This window comes from Salvelinus sp. IW2-2015, linkage group LG19 (assembly GCF_002910315.2).
Source record: "Salvelinus sp. IW2-2015 linkage group LG19, ASM291031v2, whole genome shotgun sequence".
NCBI classification, from domain to species: domain Eukaryota; kingdom Metazoa; phylum Chordata; class Actinopteri; order Salmoniformes; family Salmonidae; genus Salvelinus; species Salvelinus sp. IW2-2015.
Genome location: NC_036859.1, coordinates 37,557,294 through 37,576,498, shown reverse-complemented (window position 1 = coordinate 37,576,498; position 19,205 = coordinate 37,557,294). Strand labels below are relative to the sequence as shown.

Below are 19,205 nucleotides of genomic sequence, written 5' to 3'. Positions count from 1 at the left end.
GCGATGGCTTTGCAGCCTGAATGGAGGATGTTTTATGTAAGAACCGGTCACTGGGGGACACTAGTGTATTACCGGCTAGGCACAAGCCCAGACGATAGTGGTGACCCATAGTGCCCACAATGACCCGACACACCTCAAAGCTGTGTAAGGGCTATTTGACCAAGAAGGAGAGTGATGGAGTGCTGCATCAGATGACCTGGCCTCCACAATCACCTGACCTCAACCCAATTGAGATGGTTTGGGATGAGTTGGACCGCAGAGTGAAGGAAAAGCAGCCAACAAGTGCACAGCATATGTGGAAACTCCTTCAAGACTGTTGGAAAAGCATTCCAGGTGAAGCTGGTTGAGAAGAAAAACCAATGAATGAGAAGGTGCGTCCAAACTTTTGACTGGTACTGTATATATATCTATATATATATATATATATATATATAATAATTGTTTTTCTTTCTTTAAAACAACAATACAGTACACAGACAATACAAATGGCCGCTCCCATCAGTGAGTGCTCTGGTCAGTGGGTGCTCTGGTCAGTGGGTGCTCTGGTCAGTGGTGCTCTTGAATCAAGTGGGTGGCTCTGGTCCATGAGTGCTCGGTCAGTGGGTGCTCTGATCAGTCGGTGTTCTGGTCAGTGAGCTGCTTCTGGTCCAGTGGGTGCTCTGGTCAGTGGGTGCTCTGGTCAGTGGGTGCTCTGGTCAGTGGGTGCTCTGATCAGTGGGTGCTCTGGTCAAGTGAGTGCTCTGGTCAGTGAGTGCTCTGGTCAGTGGGTCGCCCCAAAAGGGATTTCCAAGGGCGGGAAAAACCAAGCTCCGCCTGACGCCCGGCAGCATGGAAGCGAGCAACCTATAACTACCAGGACCAGCACACACACACGCTTACAGCATGAAACCAAACCACAAAACATATATAACGAAACGCAACAAACAAATAATCACATCCCCCACCCTCACCCTGATTGGAGGACCTCGAACATTTTATACTGTACATTTGTGTATATAATTATTCCAACACTCATCAATTCCACCCTTCAGACAGCCACAGATCAGCCCATCTTTCCCAATGAATCATCATTTTTATTTTATTTTATTTAACCTTTTTTTAACTAGGCAAGTCAGTTAAGAACAAATTCTTATTTACAATGACGGCCTACCGAAAGGCTCCTGCGGGGAGGAGGCTGGGATTAAAATAAATAAATAAACTAAATATAGGACAAAACACACATCATGACAAGAGGACAACACAACACTACATAAAGAGAGACCTAAGACAACACCATAGCAAGGCACAACACATGACAACAGCATGGTAGCAACACAATATGACAACAACATGGTAGCAACACAACATGGTAGCAGCACAAAACATGGTACAAACATTATTGGGCACAGACAACAGCACAAAGCGAAGAAGGTAGAAACAACAATACATCACGCAAAGCAGCCACAACTGTCAGTAAGAGTGTCCATGATTGAGTCTTTGAATGAAGAGATTGAGATAAAACTGTCCAGTTTGAGTGTTTGTTGCAGCTCGTTCCAGTCGCTAGCTGCAGCGAACTGAAAAGACGAGTGACCCAGGGATGTGTGTGCTTTGGGGACCTTTAACAGAATGTGACTGGCAGAACAGGTGTTGTATGTGGAGGATGAGGGCTGCAGTAGATATCTCAGATAGGGGGGAGTGAGGCCTAAGAGGGTTTTATAAATAAGCATCAACCAGTGGGTCTTGCGAAGGGTATACAGAGATGACCAGTTTACAGAGGAGCATAGAGTGCAGTGATGTGTCCTATAAGGAGCATTGGTGGCAAATCTGAGAGGTAGTAATCACACCTGTGGGGAGAGCGGCATTCTTCTTACCACATTACCTTTACTTTGGAGGTGTTCAGAACAAGGTTAAGGGTAGAGAAAGCTTGTTGGACACTAAGAAAGCTTTGTTGTAGAGCATTTAACACAAAATCCGGGGAGGGGCCAGCTGAGTATAAGACTGTATCATCTGCATATAAATGGATGAGAGAGAGCTTCCTACTGCCTGAGCTATGTTGTTGATGTAAATTGAGAAGAGCGTGGGGCCTAGGATTGAGCCTTGGGGTACTCCATTGGTGACAGGCAGTGGCTGAGACAGCAGATTTTCTKACWTTATASACTGCMMTCTTKGAGARAGGTAGTTAGCAAACCAGGCCAAAGACCCCTCAGAGACACCAATATTCCTTAGCCGGCCCACAAGAATGGAATGGTCTACCGTATCAAAAGCTTTGGCCAAGTCAATAAAAATAGCAGCACAACATTGCTTAGAATCAAGGGCAATGGTGACATCATTGAGGACCTTTAAGGTTGCAGTGCCACATCCATAACCTGAGCGGAAAACAAACAGATTGCATAGCAGAGATAATGCTATAGACATAAAAAAAAACAGTCAGTGTATTATTGACAAGTTTTCCAACACTTTTGGTAAACAGGGCAAAATAGAAATATGCCTATAACAGTTAGGATCAGCTTGATCTCCCCCTTTAAATAATGGACAAACCGTGGCTGCCTTCCAAGCAATGGGAACCTCCCCAGAAAAAAGAGACAGATTAAAAAGGTTGGAGATAGGCTTGAGTCTAAACCATCTGACCCAGATGGTTTTTTGGGGTCATGTTTCAGGAGCTCCTCTAGCACCTCGGACTCAGTGACTGCCTGCAGGGAGAAACTTTGTAGCGTGGCAGGGGAAAAAGAGAGAGAAGCATCGGGGATAGTCACATTAGAAGAGGTGGGAGATGAGGAAATGTTGGACGGGCAAGGAGGCATGGCTGAGTCACATAGGAATCCTGACTTAATGAAGTGGTGATTAAAGAGCTCAGCCATGTGCTTCTTGTCAGTAACAACCACATCATCAACTTTAAGGGACATTGGCAGCTGTGAGGAGAAGGGTTTATTCTCCAGGTCTTTAACCGTTTTCTAGAACTTCTTGGGGTTAGACCCACAGAGAGAGAACTGCTCCATAAAGTAACTAACTTTGGCTTTACGGATAGCCTGAGTGCACTTATTTCTCATTTGCCTGAGCTAGAGCCAGTCAGCCTGAGTGTAAGTGTGCTGAACCTTTCCTCAAATGTAATTCTTGAGGTGGAGTAACTCTGCAAGATCTCGGTCGAACCAGGGGCTGAACCTGTTTTTAATTCAAATTTTCTTTATGGAGGCGTGTTTGTTAACAATACCACTGAAAATAGGTCCAAGCGTCTTCCACAGAGGGGATCAAGCTGATTCTAAACCATTTTACAGAGGCCAGTTCATGAAGGAAGGCTTGCTCATTAAAGTTTTTTAGCAAGTGTCTATTACAAATCAGGACAGGTCGTTTCACTGAGCAGAGGCTGTAAAACACAGGCTGTAAAACAGTGATCACTAAGGTCATTACAAAAAACACCAGACAGAAACCTATCAGGATTATTTGTGAAGATAACATCAAGAAGAGTAGCCCTTTCTGGGTGTTTGGAGTCATACCTTGTGGGATTGGTAATAATCTGAGTAAGATTTAGGGAGTCCCATTGCTTTAGGACTTGGTCAGGTGGTTTAAGCATGTCCCAGTTTAGGTCACCTAGCACAACAAATTCAGACTTGGTGTAAGGGGCCAGGAGAGAGCTTAGGGCAGGTAGGGTACAGGCTAGTGCTGATGGAGGACGATAGCACCCAGCAACAGTCAACAAAGAGCTATTTGAAAGTTTAATACTTAAAACCAGCAAATCAAATTGTTTGGGGACAGACTTGGTGGAGACAACCGAGCACTGAAGGTGATCCTTGGTAAAGATTGCCACTACCCCACCTTTGGAGGATCTGTCTTGCCGAAAAAGATTATAACCAGAAAGGTTAACATCAGTATTGAAAACGCTCTTCCTTAACCACGTCTCACTAATGACCAAAACATCTGAATTGGAGCTGTGAACCCACACTTTCAATTGATCCATTTTGGGTAATAAGCTTCTAGTGTTAACCAGCAGAAAACCCAGGATTTTACGAGAGCAGAAATCAGTGAAGCAGTTATCAGAGCACAAGTCAGAATTGGGGCTAGCAACAGTAGATGGGCCAGGGTGTACATGCACATTTCCAGATATCATCAACAGTAATACAATCAAGGCACGGCATAGGACAGGGAGAGCTCTGCAGTGCTGATTTATGACATCTGAATGTGCATCAGATGGCAACAAGATCATATTGTACAGCAATTTCATCAGGTAACACGAATACAAAGCCGGCGAAAGGTGTTTAGAATGGGATGGGAGGCCAAAAGTCAGTGTAACCAATAGAGAGTCAGAGTACCGAGTGTGGGAACAAACATAGTCTGTCCCACGGTTTGGTAAAGAAAGTTCGTAGTCAACAAAGCATGCAGGAGTCATGAGGCAAATAGCAAAATGCACAAGAAAAAGGCCAGGGAAGACGGTGAACAGATCGCCAGGTGGAATCCAAGCAGCAGTGCAACAGGCAATGGGAGTAGGTGGGAGATGGGAGCAACTTGGGAGAAGCTTTTATTTCTGGAGGCAGATTTCGTGTAGAAAATGCCAGTGGATGGTCTTTGAACAGCAGGAGGAGGCTTCAAGAACTCTGGATCTGGGTGGGGGTAGCCTGCCAATTGTTGGGCTCAGAGGCTTCGACACCTCTCGCTTCACACGTCAGGGCTAATTGAAGTTGTATCTTTTTGTCCTAGCAAAGCTTGGTAGCCTGAGCATTCAGTCCTTATTATGTAAAATATATAATTATAATGTATTTTTCTTCTTGGCTTTTGAAAGTACTTTTTTTTTTGCTTCAGACTATGGAATCACTCAGCTCCAGGTTGGATGGGGTTTTCAGGTCTCTGCTTGTTTGCCAGAGCATTTGATGTATAGTTTGGGAATAATAATCCTTGAATGTAGGAAGCCTTTCAAGTAATTCCATCCAAAATCAGGTTGTAGGTTTGGAGTTTCGATTTGGAGTGAAGGTTATGTTGTTTAGGGTAGCATCCTGTATATGTCCTGGTGACAAAGTGTAGGTTATGTTGTTTAGGGTAGCATCCTGTATATGTCCATCCCCCCAAAATCTAAGTTTGTCTAACTCTAAATCTATCTATTTTTAAAAACATGCTGAAAAATGTGGGAGCTCATCTGCTCATGACCTCTCTCTCTCTCACATGTTATCATTCTACCATTTCCTATCGCAATTCATCCCTCCATTCTCCCATGGTGTCTCACTAGGGACTTGAACCTCTCCCAATTCACCCCTCCATTCTCCCATGGTGTCTCACTAGGGACTTGAACCTACCCATCTGCAACATTTTACCCAAGAGCACAATGATATTTCCTATTGACTGACTGTGGTCCTTCAAATCCCCCAGCAATACAGTTTGCAGGTCCAACAGCACCCTGACATTATGGCATAACAACCATTCCTGGACCAGACTCCAAAAACAAGCCACCGATGGACAGTGCTAAAAGAGATGCTCTATTGATTCTGTTTCTGTATTCTCCAGAGACTGCACTGGTCTGACTGTTGAAGACCCCATATACTGAGCATTCTTTTTGTAGTAAGAATGTTATTTAATAGTATATATTGAAAAGAATGAATTGATGCATCAATTGTTGTTTTGTATATCAGTTCATAAACCTGATGCCATGGTATCGGGACATCAAAAATCTGTTCCCAACTATCTCGAATTTTATGTGGCATAGTTGTCACTCTTCTTCACCGTAAGTGAAACTGATACGATATATTTTGCGATTTATATTAGTCATTTTAAGCCATTTATGATTTTTAATTGGTGGCAGACAAACTAATTCATTCCTTTCTCTTTTGAGAAATATCCTGTCAGACTGTATCACCGCCTGGTACTTCTCAAAACCGATTGGAGGAGATGGTCAGAGGGGCAGGACATCTGACTTTCTTATCCAATGGGTTTTGAGAAGGAGGTGAGGAGTCAAGGGAACGCAATCATAGTGTTTACATTAACCAACATGGCGTCATGCAGCAGAACGCAGGTGATCTCCTTGTACAGGATGCTTATAAAAGAGAGCAAGAAATTCCCCTCTTACAATTACAGGTAAGGGATTTAATGTAGCTACACTGGTTGGAATGATATGTGTTCAATCTAATGTTGATATAGCTAGCTTACAGTAAGTTCGAAATGTCTTTCACAACGTCGTTAGCCAGTCGTTAACATTTCCATTGCTAGAAGTTGTGGAAATCACAACTTCTAGTGTGAGTTTCTAGTACCACCTTTTTATATAATATATACTTTTTATTTTATTGTGTTGTAACGTTACAGGTAGCTAGCTAACTAGTTTTTTTTAATGAGGTGTAACGTTGCTAGCTAGCTCACGCTGGCGAAAGTAGTGAACGTATTCAAACAAAACACTTTGGGCTTTGCAAAGATCTGACACCAATGATATGATAGCTAACTATCTAGTGGTTGCCCTGACAGGATCTAGCTATGTGGACCAAGCAATTAAACTAACCTCGATAAACTGCTAGTGGTCGCAGTTTTTCCTATCTTTTCCACTTGCCTAAGTCAAGACAGGAACAACAGCGTCCGCTAGCGCTCTCTCGAGGCTACAATCAAATGTAGGTATGAGTCGCATGATTTTATACTGCACAAAAACAAGCCTGCAAGGCGAGCATACAGTGGGCTTTTCTTTATTACCGTCTGAAATGTTTGTTGAATGACAATGCAAGTAACGCAACTTATATAACATTTTTCTCCAGCAGATTTAAGATGTATTTACTTTTTGCTCCTGCCTTCTTTCAGAACATATGCCCTGCGCAGGGTAAAGGATAGCTTCAGGGAGAATCTCCATGTTGACAACCCCAAAACTCTGGATATGCTGCTCAACCAGGCCAGAGAGAACCTTGCTGTCATCAGGAGACAGGTGAGTGACTCTTCAGTAGTGTTGATTTAGATGTGCATATTAGGGATGTTAAATGTTAGTAGAATAGCCTATTCAAATATTCAGTAAGACTTTGTACATGAGTTAGGCAATGAATTGTGAAATAGTAGTTTATCAATATTCAGAAATATTTGTCTCAAATGCAAGGGTTCAGTGAGTACAAACACATTTCTCTACCTGACAATGGCCAAGTGTTGCTCTTGTTTCCTCTAAATGAAACAAATAGCATAAAAAACTTTGAAAATCACATTTTTGAGGGCAGACCTTATACAAATCCATCTACTCTAGTCCATACAACCTACTACAGCCTATAAAAAGTCAGAAAATGTCTGTGCATTGTCATGTAGAGACTGATTGTTCTCTTTCTATTGCAGGTGTCCATTGGACAGATGTACACTGCTCAGAGGACCATTGTTGAGGAAACTGGAGTGCACAGGGACCTCTGAGTTTGTAGTGGTGTTGTGATTGTTGTTATCATAGCATGTCTTGGACCACATTTTGGACAGTTAAAGTCATGTTTTGCTATGGTAACAGCACTGAGGAAAGACTTTAGTCCCAGAAAGCACTTAGACCAGACAACATTTCTCTCTGATGTATTGAAATGTATGATTTTTTTTTTTTTTACTCTTAACTCATGTTATCATTTATATGTATTTGTAACAGCTTGTAGTGATATGTAATACCCTTTTGTTGCAATGATGGCAGCATCTCAATTAAACAGTAATATATGAAGTATGTGGTTTTTAGAGTTTGGCTGGATGTTTTATAATACTATTTAATAATTTCACATGATTTACTCTCAATGTTTAAATTTCACTAGTTCTGGTGTCTAAGCCACAGATTCTTATAAATTCATGCTCTGATTGTTGAGTCAAGCCTCAACGATCACAGAAGACACCGTTTGTACTATGCAGATGTTTAACTTGTGCAGAAAAGCTTTTTCCAAACCGCTGTTGTTGAAGCTCAGATTAGAGAAACTAAGGGTGATAAACATGAGCGCAAATCTGGCCAAGTGGCCCGAAAATTAAGCGGATATCAATGAATATAAAATTTATTATTAGCTTTGTATCTAATGAAATTAAATAACTAAAGCTTAAAGGGGTTAATCTACGTTTCAAACACCAATACCAATATTGGTTAACCAAACAGCTGAGGGATGGGGCTGGAGAAATCGAACCACTCTCAAATTCATAGACGGGGCGATGGAGGCAAGGACTGACCATTCATCAAATCAACGTGAAAGTTTGTAAACAGACACTGTATAGCTTCAAAACAGTAAGACGGTTGAACTAAACTCATTGGGCGTTTATAAATATTCTTCAAGAATCAATGGCAACAGTAAGTCAATTGATGCAGCTCTCGCTGATTGCCCCTTTAATAATACATTTTAACATGACAAATTATAAATATGGAACTGATAGACTTCTCTGACAAGAACTGCCGTAAAGCGCTCTACTCTTAACACTGCTCAACCCTTGTAGTATTCGTCAGTCTGTTATTGTTTGTTCTCACATAAATGACCACAATCTAATACAAATAAATGGGAGAGTGCTCTGATGAGATATTCAGGTAAGGCACAATGAATGTGAACCTCCTCTCCTACCAGATACACTTTCCCTATCCATCACAAGCAGTGGGGGCTGCTGAGGGGAGGACGGCACGAATGGAATGGCATTGATACCTTTCCACTTATACCACTCCAGCCATTACCACATGCCCATCCCCAATTAAGGTACCACCAACCTCCTGTGATCTACATCTTGTATATCTGGAAATGTCTGCTATAAATGACTACTCGTGGCGTCACCAGCATGCAGTATTAATTTCCATTTCATACATCATGAGCTTTCAGCAGATATACCAGGCAGTGGAAATTAAAGTTTGTATCATGTAGAACTCACAAGGGTCTTCCCTAAAGGTGCAATCTGTAAGATTTTCTGCTGCTCGTTGGTCATTTCAACTATGCTGAGCAAAAATATAAACAGAACATTTTAACAATTTCATTGATTTGACTAAGTTACAGTTCATATGAGGAAATCAGTCAATTGAAATAAATTAATCAGGTCCTAATCTATGGATTTTACATGACTGGGAATACAGATATGCATCTGTTGGTCACAGATACCTTTAAAAAAAAATGGGCCTCAAGTATTTTTGTGCATTCAAATTGCCATTGATAAAATGCAATCGTGTACTCAACGTTGACATCAGCAAACTGCTCGCCCACACAACGCCATACACGTGGTCTGTGGCTTTGAAAACGGTTGGACGTGGTGCCAAATTCTCTATAATGACGTTGAATGCGGCTTATGATAGAGAAATTAACATTAAATTATTTGGCAACAGCTCTGGTGGACATTCCTGCAGTCGGCATGCCGATTACACTCTCCCTCAAAACTTGAGACATCTGTGGCATTGTGTTGTGTGACCAAACAGCACATTTTAGAGTGGCCTTTTATTATCCCCAGCACAAGGTGCACCTGTGTAATGATCATGCTGTTTAATTAGCTTCTTAATATGCCACACCTGGCAGGTGGATGGATTATCTTGGCAAATGAGAAATGCTCACTAATAGGGATGTAAACAAATTTCTGCACAACATTTGAGAGAAATAAGCCTTTTGTGCATATGGAACATTTCTGGGATCTTTTATTTCAGCTCATGAAACATGGGGCCAACACAAAATGTGTTTAGATTTTTTGCTCAATGTAATTGAAGTTCCTTCATATTTTATTAATGTGGATACATTGATTGGTATTTTTTTAATGTGTATTTTTTATTACCATCACATCACATTTTAGGGCTCCCGAGTGGTGCGGCGGTCTAAGGCACTGCATCTCAGTGCAAGAGGCGTCACTACAGTCCCTGGTTCGATTCCAGGCTGTATCACATCTGGCCGGGATTTGGAGTCCCATAGGGCAGTGCACAATTGACCAAGCATCGTCCGGATTTGGCCGGGGTAGGCCGTCATTGTACATAAGAATATGTTATTAACTGACTTGCGTAGTTTAATAAAGTTTATTTTTTTAAATAAGCTTTTAAACAAATGTGTAACTTCAATTGCACAGAGTCTCCACACCTTAAAACACATGCACTCACTCACTCACCCACACATCACAACTGCTGCTACAAGACTCTTATTTACTATTGCTAAATACTGCACAATTTAAACACTTGCCCCCCCAATCCCCCCTTCCCCAAAATGTGTAAATATTAGACTATAAATTGTGTATTCTACTGAGCCATTTACTTTACGTTCGAACGTTGCAGATATAAATGCTGTCATGAGAGATTATGTGATTCCTTATACTACATGTAAGAGAGGTATGTTTGTTCTACATAGAATATTTCTATCTGAACGTTACAAAACCTCGCGTCCTTCTGAACGAGCCCAAGGCATATTTGATGGTTTGGACAAAGACTACAGGTTTCTAAACTGTGGTTTAGATTTTTGCTACTGTTTTGCTATTGGCTACTTTAAACACGTGACAAGCAAGCACGCTGGCTCTCTAGCCGGAAGTAGTTTACACGTTCAGAGAGGAACATACTGTATTTCACATGTTTGATTCACAAGTGTGTGCATAGCTAAATGTCTTTGGTTTAAATGTGTTTAGATTTGTTGTTGTTGATACAAGTCTAATAAAATGTACCCGGAGCTAGACAAGTGTCCAAGAAGTTTACTTGTTTGCGAGAAATCGAACTTTGAGCATGAAAAGTCTAGACACGACACTCACGTGTCAAAACATTATTTTAACCACAAGGTAAGCAATTTTATGGTTCTGTGGTAGCTAATGTTAGATGGTTTAGATTATCTGCACGGAACCTGCTGCCACTTCGTTTGCTTTGCCACTTGTTTGACCTACGTGTTAAATCTAAACAACACGGTTTGCTAACTAGCCAGTCTGAATTAAGCAAATTACCAATGTAATGTGTGACACTATAGATGCATGTGATGTGAACTAAAAACATGAGGTAATTAATTAATCCTCTCAGGTGTCGGTTGTAATACCGGAATGTGGTGCCCTTTCTTCCCGGCTGGCCAGTGTCATAAACAATTTCAGCAAGTATTTTCTGGTGAAGAATTTACCAGTCTATGAGTTTTTGGATAAAGACTTCTTGAAGAATGTTGTGTGGAATGGTAAGTGCATAGAAGGAGAACACTATTGCATGCACTATTAAATTGGGTAAATGAAACAACTACCATTCAGTAAAAAAAGTGTTATTTTCATGCTAGTTATAAAGTATGCCTATTTGTTTCCCCAGGTGCTTTCTATGCTCTTTCCTACAAGACAAGCATTGACCAGGATAATACCATTGCACTTCTGCCTAGCAGTGAGTTCCCTTACCACTGTGTTCTACCTATTATCATATTATTACAGGACATGACTCACACTGTAGTCCTATCGCTGTAGTCTTAATAAAAGACCACTGGCAACTTTTAGCCTGTGTGTAGAGTAGTAGCCATGGTCCAAAACAGGCTAGGAAGTACACTACCGGTCAAAAGTTTTAGAACACCTATTCATTCAAGGGTTTTTCTTTATTTTTACTGTTTTCTACATTGTATAATAATAGTGAAGACATCAAAACTATGAAATAATACATATGGAATCATGTAGTAACCAAAAACTGTTAAACAAATCAAAATATATTTGAGGTTCTTCAAATAGCCACCCTTTGCCTTGATGTCAGCTTTGCACACTCTTGGCATTCTCTCAACCAGCTTCATGAGGTAGTCACCTGGAATGCATTTAACAGGTGTGTCTTCTTAAATGTTAATTTGTGGAATTTCTTTCCTTAATGCATGTGAGCTGATCAGTTGTGTTGTGAAAAGGTATGGGGGGTATACAGAAGATAGCCCTATTTGGTAAAAAAACAAGTCCATATTTTGGCAAGAACTGCTCAAATAAGCAAAGAGTAACAAGAGTCCATCATTACTTTAAGACATGAAGGTCAGTCAATATGGAAAATTTCAAGAACTTTGAAAGTTTCTTCAAGTGCAGTCGCAAAAACCATCAAGCGCTATGATGAAACTCTCTCATGAGGACCGCCACAGGAATGGCAGAGGATAAGTTCATTAGAGTTACCAGCCTCAGAAATTGCAGCCCAAATAAATGCTTCCCAGAGTAGTGTATAATATTGGGATCAGAAGACATTACAAAATTGCGGTCATGTTGTCCTGGGCAATAGAATCAATGGAAAAGCCAGGCGTGTATTCACTAGGAAGCAAAGTGTCTGAAAACGGGGAGAGACTAACCTAAATTTGTTTAATAAGAAACGCTAATCTTTGTTGCAAACGTTTTGCTACAGTGTACACTCATGAATACACCCTAGAGCTCCCCTGCCAGGCTGCCACATTGGTCAGTGGAGATTATTTATTTGATTTAACTAGGCAGGTCAGTTAAGAACAAATTCTTATTTACAATGACGGCCTACACCGGCCAACCCCGGACGACGCTGGGCCAATTGTGCACCGCCCTATGGGACTCCCAATCACGGCCGGTTGTGATACAGCCTTGAATCAATGCTAGTTCTATTAAACTAACTCCACTACCATCGAAACTGGTTGTATTTTGACTTCCAATACTAGTACAATGTACTACAAGAAAGGAGGCCCCATGTTACATTGACTGGTCAGTAAATAAACCTCTGCTCTGTCTGAATCCAAGGTCAGCTGATCCTCTCTGTGGATAAGGACACGTATGAACAGCTGGGTCTGGAGGGAAAGCCGTCACAGTACAATCACAGACAGCCCATGAGATATGGTGAGAAAGGATCATGTATCTTTTAATATTATGTTTTGATATTTCATTGCTCCACACCTCACCTGGTTTCTTACCCGCAATTTTTGTTGTTGTGCTGTTCGAAATGAAATCTAACCTGGTTTAATTTAATAACAATGATGATGTTCTGCAGTCGTGACCATTGACCTGACGAACAAATCCATGGATCCGGAAGGGAAACGCTACCAGCGAGTTCTCTCCAGCCTTAAAGAAAGGGTGCCTCTGAAAAGCGACTTCCTGCTAGGACGGCACAATTCAGGTAGGAGAACCTGTTTATGTTTGTTTGCACTGTTGAGTCTGAGGCATGTAAATGTCTAGTCTGTCCAAGTCCTGGGTTGTTTTCACTAGACTAAATGGAAGAAAACAGACTGAAACAGAGAGGGGACCACCTGAACTTGTCCAATAAGAAACTCTAGTTTTTTTTGTTGGCTACAGTATGCTCTTATGAATACGACCCTGAACTTCCGTAAGCTGACCAATGTTTTCTTTCAAAGCATTTCTAAAATTGCGTCTGTCTACTTCAAGGGGCGGATGGGGATAGAGCGCTGCAGAGTCTTCTGTCCCGTTACCAGTGGAAAGAGCACAGACCAGTGGTCAGTAGCCACACCCTGAAGGATCTGCCATGTCCATCCCTGCACGCTTTGGACCTGCGCGGGGACCAGCAGTCTTGTGACCCCCACAGCTTCCTGGAGTGGCTTGGAGCAGTGAGCGCTGGTGTCAGTTGGTACGTGCACAACCATATAGTTCTAATGGATATAAATACAGTGCTTTCAGAAAGTATTCTCACACCCTTTGACTTATTCCACATTTTGTTGTTACAGCCTGAATTTAAAATGGATTAAATAATAGGTGGCATGCACTCACTGTGTGCAATAAGTATTTAACATGATTTTTGAATGACTACCTTAATCGCTATACCCCACACATACAATTATCTGTAAGGTCCCTCAAACGGACACTCAATTTCAAATACAGATTCAACCACAAAGACCAGGGAGGTTTTCCAATGCCTCGCAAATAAGGGCATCTATTGGTAGATGGGTATAAAAAAACAAAGCAAACATTGAATATCCCTTTGAGCATGGTGAAGTTATTAATTACACTACAGATGGTGTATCAATACACCCAGTGACTACAAAGATACAAGCGTCCTTCCTAACTCAGTTGCCGGAGAGGAAGGAAACCGCTCAGGGATTTCACCATGAGGCCAATGGTGACTTTAAAACAGTTCGATTTTAATGGCTGTGTTAGGAGAAAACTGAGGATGGATCAACAACATTGTAGTTACTCCACAATACTAACCTAATTGACAGAGTGAGAAGAAATAAGCCTGTAAAGAACACAAATATTCCAAAACATGCATCCTGTTTGCAAAAGGGAACTAAAGTAATACTGCAAAAAATGTGGCAAAGAAATGTACTTTTTGTCCAGAATACAAAGTGTCATGTTTGGGGCAAATACAACACATTACTGAGAACCCCTCTCCATATTTTCAAGCATAGTGGTGGCTGCATCATGTTATGGGTATGCTAGTAATTGTTAAGGACTGGGGAGTTTTTCAGGATAAAAAATAAATGAAATGGAGCTAAGCACAGGCAAAATCCTCGAGGAAAACCTGGTTCAGTTTGCTTTCCCCACACACTGGGATATGAATTCACCTTTCAGCAGGAGAATAACCTTAAACACAAGACCAATCTACACTGCAGTTGCTTACCAAGAAGACAGTGAATGTTCCTGAGTAGCCAAGTTACAGTTTTGACTTAAATCTACTTGAAAATATATAGCAAGACGTGAAAATGGTTGTCAGGCAATGATCAACCAATTTGAATAATACATTTTTTTTTGGGGGGGGGGCAAATGTTGCACAATCCAGGTGTGGAAAGCTCTTAAAGACTTACCCAGAAAGACTCAAATCAATCGCTGCCAAAGGTGCTTATACAAATATTGACTCAGGGGTGGGAATACTTAGGTAAATTAGATATTTCTTGTAGAAGAAAAAGAGGAGGAAGGGAAGCGCTACTAAGGTACACAATAGTATATTTTGGTAGACAGAAGGTGCTCTTTGGTAAAAGGGGTAAATTGGTCATCAAAAAGAACATGCCATACAAATAAAGGCATTTTAATTAATTATATGAAGAGTGCTTTGGTCCTCCTTTCTTTTTGAAATTTATATTTTTCTATTTAATTTTCAATAAATGTACAAAAACGTCTAAACATTTTCACTTTGTCATTATCAAATCAAACTTTGTCACATGCGCCGAATACAACAGGTGTAGACCTTACCGTGAAATGCTTACTTACAAGCCTTTAACCAACAGTGCAGTTCAAGAAGACTTAAGAAAAATATTTACCAAATAAAAAATAATAATAAAAAGTAACACAATAACAACAATAATGAGGCTATATACAGGGGGTACCGGTACCGAGTCAGTGTGCAGGGATACAGGTTAGAGGTAATTTGTACATGTAGGTAGGGGTGAAGTGACTATGCATGGATAATAAACAGCGAGTAGCAGAAGTGTACAAAACAAATGGGGGTGGTCAATGTAATAGTCCAGTGGCCATTTGATTAATTGTTCAGCAGTCTTATGGCTTGGGGGTAGAAGCTGTTAAGGAGCCTCTTGGTCCTAGACTTGGCGCTCCGGTACCGCATGCCGTGTGGTAGCAGAGAAAACAGTCGATGACTGGAGTCTCTGACAATTTTATGGGCTTCCCTCTGACACTGCCTATTATATAGGTCCTGGATTGCAGGAAGCTTGGCTCCAGTGACGTACTGGGCCGTACACACTACCCTCTGTAGCGCCTTACGGTCAAGATGCCGGTTGCAGTATGCAACCGGTCAGGATGCTCTCGATGGTGCAGCTGTAGAACCTTTTGAGGATCTGGGGACCCATGCCAAATCTTTTCAGTCTCCTGAGGGAGGAAAAGGTTTTGTCGTGCCCTCTTCACGACTGTCTTGGTGTGTTTGGACCATGATAGATAGTTGATGTGAACACCAAGGAACTTGAAGCTCTCAACCCGCTCCACAACAGCCCCGTTGATGTTAATGAGGGCCTGTTCAGCTCGCCTTTTCCTGTAGTCCACGATCAGTTCTTTTTTTCTTGCTCACATTGAGGGAGAGGTTGTTGTCCTGGCACCACACTGCCAGTTCTCTGACCTCCTCCCTATTGGCTGTCTCATTGTTGTCGGTGATCAGGCCTACCACTGTTGTGTTACCAGCAAACTTAATGATGGAGTTGGAGTCGTGTTTGGCCACGCAATCATGGGTGAACAGGGAGTACAGGAGGGGACTAAGTACACACCCCTAATGGGCCCCAGTGTGGAGGATCAGCGTGGCAGACATGTTTTTGCATACCTTTACCACCTGGGGGCAGCCCATCAGGAAGTCCAGGATCCAGTTGCAGAGGGAGGTGTTTAGTCCCAGGGTCCTTAGCTTTGTGAGGAGCTTCGCGGGCACTATGGTGTTGAACGCTGAGCTCTAGTCAATGAACAGCATTCTCACATAGGTGTTCCTTTTGTCCAGGTGGGAAAGGGCAGTGTAGAGTGCGATTGAGATTGCGTCATCTGTGGATCTGTTGGGGCGGTATGTGAATTGGAGTGGGTCTAGGGTATTTGGGAGGATGCTGTTGATGTGAGCAATGACCAGCCTTTCAAAGCACTTCATGGCTACTGACGTGAGTGCTACGGAGTGGTAATCTTTTAGGCAGGTTACCTTCGCTTCCTTGGGCACAGGGACTATGGTGGTCTGCTTGAAACATGTAGGTATTACAGACTCAGTTAGGGAGAGGTTGAAAATGTCAGTGAAGACACTTGCCTGCTTTGAGTACAAGTCCTGGTAATCCATCTGGCCCTGCGGCTTTGTGAATGTTGACCTGTTTAAAGGTCTTGCTCACAACGGCAAACGAGAGCGTTATCACACTGTCATCCAGAACAGCTGGTGCTCTCATGCATACTTCAGTGTTGCTTGCCTCGAAGCGAGTATAAAAGGCATTTAGCTTGTCTGGTAGGCTCATGTCACTGGGCAGCTCTCGGCTGTGCTTCCCTTTGTAGCCCATAATATTTTTCAAGCCCTGTCACATCCGACGAATGTCAGAGCCAGTGTAGTAGGATTCAATCTTAATCCTGTATTGATGCTTTGCTTGTTTGATGGTTCGTTGGAGTGCATAGCAGGATTTCTTATAGGCTTCCGGATTAGTGTCCCGCTCCTTGAAAGCGGCAGTTCTAGCCTTTAGCTCGATGCGGATGTTGCCTGTAATCCATGGCTTCTGGTTGGGATATGTACGTACAGTCACTGTGGGGACGACGTCATCGATGCACTTATTAATGAAGCCGGTGACTGAGGAGGTATACTCCTCAATGCCATTGGATGAATCCTGGAACATATTCCAGTCTGCTAGCAAAACAGTCCTGTAGCTTAGCATCCGCACCATCTGACCACTTTCGTATTGAGCGAGTCACTGGTACTTCCTGCTTTAGTTTAGCAGGAATCAGGAGGATAGAATTATGGTCAGATTTGCCAAATAGAGGGTGAGGGAGAGCTTTGTATGCATCTCTGTGTGTGGAGTAAAGGTGGTCTAGAGTTGTTTTTTTTCTCCTCTGGTTGCACATGTGACATGCTGGTAAAAATGTGGTAACTGATTTAAGTTTGCCTGCATTAAAGTCCCCGGCCACTAGGAGCGCCGCATCTGTGTGAGCATTTTCTTGTTTGCATATGGCCTTATAGAGTTGGTTGAGTGTGGTCTTAGTGCCAGCATCGGTCTGTGGTGGTAAATAGACGGCTACGAATAATATAGATAAGAACTCTCTTGGTAGATAGTGTGGTCTACAGCTTATCATAAGGTACTGTACCTCAGGCGAGCAATAACTCTAGACTTCTTTAATATTAGACATGGCGCACCAGCTGTTATGGGGTATTGTGTGTAGATGGGTGAATTTTTTAAAACTTTTATCAGGCTGTAACACAACAAAATGTGGAACAAGTCAAGGGGTATGAATACTTTCTGAAGGCACTGTACGTGGCACTGGGTTCTAAGAGAGAGGGAAATCTGTCATGGTATTATAAACTTCTCCCTTGTGGCTAATCTCTCTCTCATAACACACATACACTCATGCGGAAAGCTAGTGAATATGTTGTTTGTTGTTTAGTGACAATACAGCAGCCAGCTTCCTTTCGACATACGTCTGTCCAGAGCCCCAAACACTGGTGAGCCAAGCCCTGCATTGCACAGTGTCTGGCCTGCTGCTGCCCGAAGACATCTACTCTCTGCTGCAGGAACTGCGGTAAGTTCACCTTCTGAAACACATGACTGTATCGGTCCTTCTGAACACCAAAGAACGTGCGGTCTTTATACAGTTGACTCCTATGACACTTAGTTCTACCATCTTAATTATCTGGTTTAGTGAAGGCATTTACCAAAGACCCAGGTCATCATATACAGCTGTTACAGAGAGCCTGCAGAGCCGCACGGTCTACAGTGACATGCAATCCACAGTGACACGCGACTCGATAAAAGCTGAGGACTCCGAATGGAGCTTGTCAACTGTATTGCCCCAAAAATTGCTCACCTTTTTGATTTTGTTCATTGTTTGGAAATTCACTCATGAAATAAGTTATATAAAAAAAAATCAAGTCTTAAATATATACTCATTTACTATGTGGTTTTCTCTTAAACCCAGGCGGTACTTTGACGAACCCAAATTCACGTCCTGGCTGTCATTGACTGTGCACGGCTTCATGGACAGTCCCGTTTCCTGGGGAGACGCAGAACACGGGTTTCACAAGGGTGGCGAAAACTTCTACAACCTCGTCCTCTTCAAGAACCAGGACTACTGGTTGCACATGGGCACTGGCTCTCATGATAGATGCCCCCCATGATGACCACATACAAAAAGGTTTTTTTATTTTTTTGTTCAGCTTGGTTTTAGGAAAATATGGTATTATGTGTACAAAACTGTTCGCAAAATTTACTGCTTATCAATTGTGACTTTTGTAAAGAAAACGACTAATTTGCTCAATCTTAATTTGTCTTTGCCATCTTCAATAAAATAATTAAGTCCAACTGAAGTGCTCATAGTAAGTTATTCTGTGTTGCTTTTATACCGGAGTTCCGGAGTTCCAAATTAAGCAGCAGCAGCTGAAAAGATGAGCTCCTACAAATATTGAAATTTAAATGTTTTTTTAGAGTAAAGTACATCGAAAAAAATCAAAAGAAAACTGCAAACTGAATAGGAGACCAAACAAGCAGCAAACAAAGAAGAAAGGCTTTTGAAAAAGTAACAATCTTTCATAAAATTATACCGTTTTCTTAGCTAGCTAAGTTGTTTACCTGTTGCTAGGCAGTTGCTAGGGACATTCCTGAAAGAAGCTAGCTAGCTAACAAGGAGTGTCTAGTTGGCAGAAAGAGAAGGAAGGGACAAAGAAGGGACAAAGTGGGACAAAAATAAGGACAGAAGAAAAGGAAAGGGGACATTAAGGTGAAGCAGTCCTCTAAAGACACAAAAGACAATAATACAAGAAACAACACTTCTATTGCCTCTCCCTCTACGAT

At 41.9% G+C, this 19,205-nt stretch overlaps 2 protein-coding genes across 2 annotated transcripts; both read left to right on the top strand.

Annotated features, from left to right (window-relative positions):
• The first annotated feature begins 5,910 nt into the window (after positions 1–5,910).
• On the top strand, positions 5,911–7,612 carry lyrm4 (LYR motif containing 4). Its single transcript, XM_024009994.1, has 3 exons — positions 5,911–6,033; positions 6,739–6,859; positions 7,252–7,612. Exons 1-3 carry the CDS (start codon positions 5,948–5,950, stop codon positions 7,321–7,323), a joined length of 279 nt encoding a protein of 92 aa, XP_023865762.1. The 5' UTR covers positions 5,911–5,947; the 3' UTR covers positions 7,324–7,612.
• Positions 7,613–10,392: 2,780 nt separating this feature from the next.
• Positions 10,393–18,716, top strand: rpp40 (ribonuclease P/MRP 40 subunit). Its single transcript, XM_024010523.2, has 8 exons — positions 10,393–10,638; positions 10,871–11,015; positions 11,141–11,209; positions 12,544–12,639; positions 12,791–12,916; positions 13,183–13,381; positions 17,803–17,937; positions 18,334–18,716. The coding sequence occupies exons 1-8, from the start codon at positions 10,522–10,524 to the stop codon at positions 18,530–18,532; spliced, it is 1,086 nt and encodes a 361-aa protein (XP_023866291.1). The 5' UTR covers positions 10,393–10,521; the 3' UTR covers positions 18,533–18,716.
• Positions 18,717–19,205: the final 489 nt, after the last annotated feature.

Bases quoted from the DNA above. Each gene is read 5' to 3' on its own strand.
- rpp40 (XM_024010523.2), top strand. From the start codon at position 10,522: ATGTACCCGGAGCTAGACAAGTGTCCAAGAAGTTTACTTGTTTGCGAG. The intron at 12,640-12,790 runs GTGAGAAAGGAT...GATGTTCTGCAG, and splicing joins CAGACAGCCCATGAGATATG to TCGTGACCATTGACCTGACG. The intron at 17,938-18,333 runs GTAAGTTCACCT...TCTTAAACCCAG, and splicing joins TCTCTGCTGCAGGAACTGCG to GCGGTACTTTGACGAACCCA.
- lyrm4 (XM_024009994.1), top strand. From the start codon at position 5,948: ATGGCGTCATGCAGCAGAACGCAGGTGATCTCCTTGTACAGGATGCTT. The intron at 6,034-6,738 runs GTAAGGGATTTA...GCCTTCTTTCAG, and splicing joins TTCCCCTCTTACAATTACAG to AACATATGCCCTGCGCAGGG. The intron at 6,860-7,251 runs GTGAGTGACTCT...TTTCTATTGCAG, and splicing joins TTGCTGTCATCAGGAGACAG to GTGTCCATTGGACAGATGTA.